Genomic DNA, 8,102 nt, shown 5'->3' on the forward strand with positions numbered 1-8,102 from the left:
AACTGTGGAAAGCACAGAAGTAATTGTCTCCCCAAATGGGATCCATTTAAAAGCTGACAACAGCCGCACTTCCTTCCTGCAGAAAATGGGACTTGGCTGACATGGGAAGGACAGCGAGGGTTTCAGCTCTGAGGTTTGACAGGCCTCAGCTCTGCCTCAGCATGGCTGTGAGCCTGTGTCAAGCTCCCTTGTCCTTTCCAAGACACCATTTGTAAAAACGAAGTCCACGGGGATCGTCTAACTGCTAAAACAACACCAAACCTCTGTGTTTAGTCAACAGAAGTCTGCCTCTGCCACCTACCATGTGGCTCAGCATGGCCAACCAGATTGGAGAAATGGAAAGAAGCTAAGCTCTCACTAACACCAGACTCCTTACCCCTTAAGACCTGCCACCCTGTGGCTCTGCGGTCCTCCCAGACCCTGAGCCTCCAGCCACCAAGCAAGGGACACAGCCATCAAAGGATGACCTGAGAGACTTGGGACCCAGCTTGACAGGATGGCCCGTGGCTGTCTTGGTGGCTGCCTTTCAGCCATAGTCATCCCAATAACAGGAAGGTGGTGCCTGCTTAGGACAAAACTTGGCAGCCCGCATCCTCACCCATGGGGAAAGGATGTGCCTTGTGGGTCTCATGTGCTACAGGTCTCCATGGCTAAGGCCTTCAGGATCCCTGTCTGAACCTGCCGGTTCCAGGGTCTGCTCTCAGCGCTAAGAATGGAAGGGCAGGGCGGTGTGCAACTGTGGACACACAGCCTCACATGGACCTGAGAGAAGCAGCTGAAGGGTCTCTCTCACAGCCTCTGGGGCTCCTGCAGTGAGGCCACGCCCTCTTACCCTGACCATGAATTCTGTTCCTATTGGCAGCCATTGGGGCCTTTACTCCCAACGCTGTGCCTGGCAGGTCCCATCACCTCCACCTAACGCCTAGGGGAACCAAGGCACAGAGAGAGGTGAAAGAGATGGGTAAAGGATCCTCACTCAGGGAGTTGGGGATTTGGCTCAGTGGTAGAGCGCTTGCCTAGGAAGCGCAAGGCCCTGGGTTCGGTCCCCAGCTCCGAAAAAAAAGAACCAAAAAAAAAAAAAAAGGATCCTCACTCAGGTCCTAGTGGGGAAGCACCTGCTGCCTTGTCTCTGGACCCAGTGCTATAGTCACAGAAGCCATGGCCAGGACAAAGACTCAGGACAATTTAAAATAAAAGAAAGAAAATCTTATAATTCCCAGAATTCCAATCATTTCTTTCTCTTTGAGCTGGGGTTGGCTCACTGTCACCTCTGCGGGGCACAGAAGGCGCCTGCTCTGCGTCGCTGTGAGTCCCCACCAGACAGAAGTATGCTGCACTGGGGGCTCTCAGTGTCTATTCTGTACTGCTATCCCAGTGGCTCTCAGTGCAGGCGCTAAGTCACCTCAAACATCAGCTCTCTTCTTAAGGCTGAATGAGGGTAACCACTGCCTCACAGTGCACACCCCTGGCTCCCTTCCCCCAAGTGACCTTCCCGGATGCCAACTCCAAATATCAATTAAGTGGAGCTTAGGACTTCCAGCCATGACTTGCCCATTTAACAGAAATCATGTCCCACATTTCCAGTAAGTCTGCTGCTCTGATGGGAATGGAGCCTGGGCACCGACAGAGTCCCTCAGAAACCAATACTGGTCCTGTGCGGCCTCTCCCTCACCCTGCAGAGTCACAACAGGAGCTGTGAGACCCCACACTCCCCACTACAGAAACCACAGGAAAGCCTGGGGAGTGAGACCAGCTTCCTGCTGAGAGCCCTGCATGGAGGAGACCTAAAAAGCCACTTTACACTCCCTGCCCTGCCCTGCCCTGAGCTGAGTTTGAAGAAAGGCTCTGGAATGGGTGGGAGATGAAGGCAGGTGCTGGGAACCACTATCCTCCTGCCCCAACCCCAGACTTGCCCCCACCTACCACCTTCCAGGTACCACACAGGTTGGTCATTAGTCAAGAAACATGGGGTAGGAGGGGGACATGTGGGGAGGAAGCTGGTCAATGACAGGCAGCCAACAGGATGGTCTGTGGTAGGGTGGGCTGGCATTTGTGTGAGAACTTGAAAGGCCCCTGACTGTGGATCTGGACCCTGGTCAACTAAGGCTATGGAATATGGCAGGAGGGAAAGAGTTTGTTGTGCAACCATCAAGTCCTGAGTTTGGTTTCCCAGCACCACATAAAAGCCAGGTATAGAACTGAACACCTCCAGCTATTCTGCTGGGAGAAGGGGGCCAAGACGGTCCTCAGGGTTCTGTGGACAGGAAGTCTAGTCAAAACATCAAGTCCAGGCTCACTGAGACTCCCTATCTCAAAATTCAGAGCAGAAAGCAACAAAGAAGATGCTCAAGGTCAATGTTTGGCCCAAACACACACACCCACACACACATACACACACACACACTCACGCACACAACATCACAGATAAAGCACACACACATTTACACATACACACACATACTATACACATCGCACACACACACACTCATATACACACACACACCACACACACACACACTCTCACACTCACACACACACACACACACATACCACACACACCACACATACACACACATACACACACACTCATATACACAGACACACCATACAGACACACACACACTCTCACACTCACACACATACACACATACCACACACACACCACACACCTTCACATACACACACACACCCCACACACCCACACACTCATACACACACACACACACACACACCACACACACTCACACACATACACACACACATACACACACACACACACACACACACACACACACACACACATACCACACACACCACACACACATACACACACATATACACACACACACTCATATACACAGACACACCATACAGACACACACACACTCTCACACTCACACATACACACACACATACCACACACACACCACACACATTCACATACACACACACTCCTACACACTCACACACTCATATACACAGACACACACACACACTCACACACACTCACACACAGACACACCACACAGACACACACATCTCACACTCACACACATTCACACACATTCACATACACACACCACACAGACACACAGACACACATGCTCACACAACACACGTACACACCCACACACACATACACACACACACGTACACACATACATATATACACACATATAATATATACATATTAATTAATTAAAAGGGCTGGCAAGATGGCTCAATGTGAAAGGTGCTTGCCACTAAGCCTGAAGACCTGAATTCTATCTACATATGTCACATGGAGAAAGTTGTCCTTCGACTTCCATGTATGAACGGTGGCAAGCACAGACCCCTGCACACTAAATAAATAAATAAATATTTTTTTAAAAAAACTATTGTTAAAGGGGTTGGGGATTTAGCTCAGTGGTAGAGCGCTTGCCTAGGAAGTGCAAGGTCCTGGGTTTGGTCCCCAGCTCCGAAAAAAAGAACCAAAAAAAAAAAAAAAACTATTGTTAATAGAAAACACACCCAGCAAGTCTCACTGGCTTCCCTTGGTGAGGGTCATCTCATCTGTAATCTGACCCTAAGTGTTTGCAAACAGCTTCTCCACATCATGAAGTGGCAGTGAAGGACTGCAAGGAAACTCCACTGGAAAGGAGCGGCCTGCGGGGCAATAGCCACTCCCCTGGCAGTGGTTTGGAGCTGAGACAAGAAGGCTCTTTGTGGGGTGCATGCCTAAGTGCGGAAACTAGATACCACGCCCACCGCTCCCATACCCCTGACAAGCAGCACTGCCTGCCAATCAGTTTCTCCATGTACAACAATAGGCTCGCCCATGACAGCCAAGAATTCCAGCACAGGCAGGGTCTCAGCCTAGAGCCCTTATCCTCTTAGGACAACTTCCTCCCTCTTGGTAAACGGCAATATCACCCCAGTCAGTCAGAGAAAGCTACAGCCAAGCAAAAGTCAAGCTTGGACCTTTGTTTCAGAGACGGTCACCAACTGCCTCACCTTTCTGAAGCATACATTCTTTCTGAGGAAGACTTTACCTGCACTCTCTAAGCAACATGGACAGCTCAGCCTCTGAGCCTTAGCCACAGCCTTTTTCTCACACCCAAACCCAGAGTCACAGGAGTCTGAGAGTGCTTCAGCAAGGAAAAAGAAAGCTGTTCAAAGGCTGACTTTGAGAAAATCAATGAAGATATAACGCTTTGAGACATCATTTTAACATTATTATATTAGTCACTGGGTATGTTTTCCCTCCAACTCAAATAGATTTTAGTGCTTTGGAAACCAAAGCTTTTGTCACTAAGGAAATAATCTAAGCCTTGCTTTTGGTGAACTGTAGGAATAACAACATTTTTCAAAATATTTCTACCACAAGTTATGAACACGGTCTGTATGTGTTCAGTTTTAAACCAAAGCAGTAGTTACGTTTAAATGTTGTTTAAACAGTGTATCTAAATAGGAAGTGAAAGGGGATCATGTCTGAAGCAGTCTCCCCCAGACATCCCGCACTGCTAACATTTAACTCTGCCAGGCCCAGAATCATCTCAGGACCGACTCTCAACTCACTTGTGTCAAAACGTGTTCAAATCAGTAGGAAGGAGAAACATAATCGTTCGTTCATAATCGGCGGCAAAAAAAAAAAAAATCTAAACTTTGGTTTGAAAAAAAACTACTGGGAAGACATAACACAGCCCAAATGCTTCAAACAATCAAGACCCTGACGTTCAAGGACAGATCTCAAACAAGGGATGCCTCCCGATTAGACTGGCCTCAGGGCACCAGCTCCCGGGGGAAAGTCATAGCCAGAGCAAGATCTCAGACAGAGATGTGGCTCAAGTCCAGAGGTCAAGGACAGTATCAGACAGAGAAATGACAATGAGGAACAGAACAGCTGTGGGGGGGGGGGCAATCTAACCTATCTCTTCCCTTCTAAAAAGTACACGGCTTTGGGCTGAATCACCCAGAGTTACTAACTCAGCGCTCCACTTGCCATGGTCTGCACCTAGAAAGCACAACTTCAAAGGAAGGCCACTGTGAATTAGGTATGGGCGATAACCAACGGGTACATAGGCACTGCTCCTTCCTTTCCAACAGTGAGGAGGGTCACAGAACACACCTTTCCCACTGTGGCTCTGCTGGAAATGGCACCTGGAGGCCCCAGCGCTCCACAAGCGTTCTGAGAGACAGGGATGTAGCTTGGCATGCTAACAGTGCCACCGGCTCCCCTGACATTTGTTATTGAAAAAGTAAATCCCACCCCTGCAGCGACTTTTTCAGCATTGAAACTTGTGTTGTTGTTGTTGTTGTTTGGTTTGGTTTTGCTTGCGCTAAAAACTCACTCAGTGGGGAAAACCACTCCTTGTACAGATAAGCAGGGCAGGAGCGGCTGCAGCCGCTAGCAGACCCACTAATCAACCGCAGGCAGGACTGAGCACACTGAAGGGATTGCAGCAAAGAGAGGGCCAGACGCCTAGGGCGTGGCTAAAAGCAAGCAAGACTCAAACCACACCCATTGCAAGGGTCGCCCCCTCCCACCCTCACCATATTTGCGGGCTACCAGGAAGACAGGAGCGCGAAGCGCTGCTGCACCAACGAACAAGAATCCAGAATACCTTCTGGTCAGTCCAAGGCTGATCAAGGGCGGCCCCATGCTTTGTAAGCCTTCACCCCAACACTCTCTAACCCGAGGAAAAACTTCCCGACCTTGGCAGACAAAAAAACCATAAGAGTTTCAGGTCTCTGAACGTCCCCCAAGCATCGAATGCCAGTCTTCCAAACACTAGCTGTCTCTCCAGAACGCTCGCTCCACCCCAGAGACCATTCACAGAGTCTGGGACAGAAGAAACCCTAAACCAAGAAATGTGGCTAGTCACGGAGGGAGAAGGGTCAGTGGCTTGGGTGGGCCAATGAGAAGGAGGCCTCTGACTTCGGAGACACCAGCACGCAGCTGCTGCACTGCTCCCGCCCTTAGTCTTTGCAGTGACCCCACCCAGGTCGTGACCCTCTGAAGACCTCCAGCGTTGGCGTCCCCCAGACTCCGCCGACCCCCAACAGGCAGCTTTGGGCGCTGCAGATGCGTCCTGGATCTTCGCTGGATCCTAGCATTGCGTCGCCCACCCCGGAGCAGAGCGCACCGGGTCCGGCTCCCAGCCGACAGCCCCTGGCAGGCAGGCAGCGGGACGCAGCGCCCGCAGTGCGACTGGTGCGGCTGCCGAGGCTCAGGGCGCGCCGCCCGGACCCGAACTAGCTAGTGAATCGCACCTCCGGCCCGCAGAAGCTGCAGGCTCCAGGAGCCTCATCTGGAGACTGGACAGAGGACTGGTCGGAGATCCAAAAGGGTGCAGGCGGCTACCGGACGAGGATAGGGATGCAAACTGAACCAAGATCCAATTAATCCGGTTTGGGATAGAGGACCGGATCGCGGCGCGAGGGACCTCAAAGATAAGGGAAGAAAGGGTCTGACCAAAGCCTAGGGATTGGAGAAAGGGGAGTGAGAAGGTCGGTTCACAAGTGCGAAGGGAAGGTGGGAGACCCACTATCCTAGGCCAGAATAATTGTGGTGCGAAAAGATGAAGGAGCATCTGCGGTGAGGCAAGAGGGAACCAAGAGAAGTAGGGGCTCTGAGCATGCAGTCTGGGACCGCTGGGTGCGAGCTGGTGCCCATCTAGTACCCAGACGAGAAGAAACAGGTCAGTACACCCAGGCCCGAAAGAAAGAGCCCTGTCTGGTACTGGAAAAGAGCGGCCAATGCATGCCAGGTTCATGGTCTGTCTAAGTCGCGGAATGCAGGGAAAGGGTATCGCAGGAACAGGAGAGAGGGATTCATACAGGGCCAGGGAAACGAGGTCTGTCTAATCAAGGAGGGACCTGCGGGGTAAGGGACCTGGAAGGGGGAAAGCGCGACGCCGGGACATGGTCCGTAGCTGGAGCCGCTCACCTTGGGTTTATACAGCCACTTTCGGAATCTGTTCATCATCGCCGCGCCGGCCCGGGCCACGCTCCGGGCGGCCCTCGCCCTCTGCAGCGCTGCGCCCGGCTCCGGCTGCGGCGCGGAGCGGACACGCAGGCAGGGCCGGGACCTGCCTGAGCAAGCAGATCGTGAGCGCTGCGCCGAGCGCCGAGCAGCTGGCTGCAGGTGCGCGGGGCAGGTGCGCGGCCGGAAGGATGCTCAGCGAGCGGCGCGCGGCCGACCCAAACCCGCGAGCGGGCGGGCGCGCGGAAAGGCGCGGGCACAGGGTGCGCGATGCTTCACGGCTTGCGAGCACTCGGCGCCTCCGCTGGTCACGACCGCACATGCGCCGGAGGCGCCGCACGCCCCCGGCCCGCAGCAAGTGGTGGATGGGGCGAGCCGGGTGAGGCCGCCAATCCCCGCCCAGCGCCAAGCCGCACCCCACCCGAGACGCGCACCAAGGGAGGGCGGCTCAGGACTACAGGTCCCAGCGCCCACCGCGGGCAGGGCCTGAACGGCGTTGCTAGGTGACGGCGCCTAAACGATGCTTAGGCGATCTGCGGGTGCGGGAGCTGGCCAGTGAGCGCTCCCGCCCGCGGTGCTTGGAGAGACGACGCGGGGGCAGGTGGAGGCCTAAGGAGGCCAAGAGGCCCGCAGGTAGGCGAGCAAGTTAAGGTGAGGGACCGCCATAGGGAGCCAGGCGCAGCCCATCCTCACTTCTCGCTAACTCGTTTTCTCCAGTTCTCAAATCTTTGCTGATTTTCTGGCCTTAGCAGGCTTCCTTTGCGCTCTTCTTCCCACGTCCTAAAATAAAAGTAGGATGCGCTTTCCACCACCTCCGATTTATATCCCCCCTTCCCCCTCCTACTTTTAACAACAGGTGACCCAGATAATACAGTGTGTGCACCCTCTAGCAGCTCCAGCATCTTAGCCTTTCAGCCCTGGACCTGCTCAGCTTTGTAGCTCACTTCTTACTCCTTGTAAGCTGCTCTCCATCCATTTCTGTGTAGTTCCAGGCAGCCACGCGGTTTCACAAACATTTTTCGCTCCAGCTTGGATTCAGACCTGTTTGCCTGTCCCTCACTATTTGTACAACTAACAGATCACCTTAGAGTCAACATGTCCACTGTTGCTCTGTGTATGCTCTCCCATCATAAAAACT

The 8,102-nt window shown here is 52.9% G+C and overlaps 1 protein-coding gene across 4 annotated transcripts in view; it reads right to left on the reverse strand.

Moving 5' to 3' along the window:
- The window catches only part of Zfyve28 (zinc finger FYVE-type containing 28), an 85,262-nt gene extending 78,000 nt beyond the window's left edge, over positions 1 to 7,262 (reverse strand). For 3 of the 4 annotated variants that reach the window (XR_004389423.1, XR_004389422.1, XM_032915992.1), the window contains exon 1: positions 6,929 to 7,064. Coding sequence is in view for 2 of the 4 variants with exons in the window: in XM_032915992.1 (XP_032771883.1) it covers positions 6,929 to 6,967 (39 nt within the window). In the remaining 2 variants the exon portion in view is untranslated. Of the gene's footprint in view, positions 1 to 6,928 lie in introns of all 4 variants that reach the window. The other variant, XM_032915991.1, reaches the window with a different exon arrangement.
- Positions 7,263 to 8,102: the final 840 nt, after the last annotated feature.

This window comes from Rattus rattus, chromosome 11, assembly GCF_011064425.1.
Source record: "Rattus rattus isolate New Zealand chromosome 11, Rrattus_CSIRO_v1, whole genome shotgun sequence".
NCBI classification, from domain to species: Eukaryota; Metazoa; Chordata; class Mammalia; order Rodentia; family Muridae; genus Rattus; species Rattus rattus.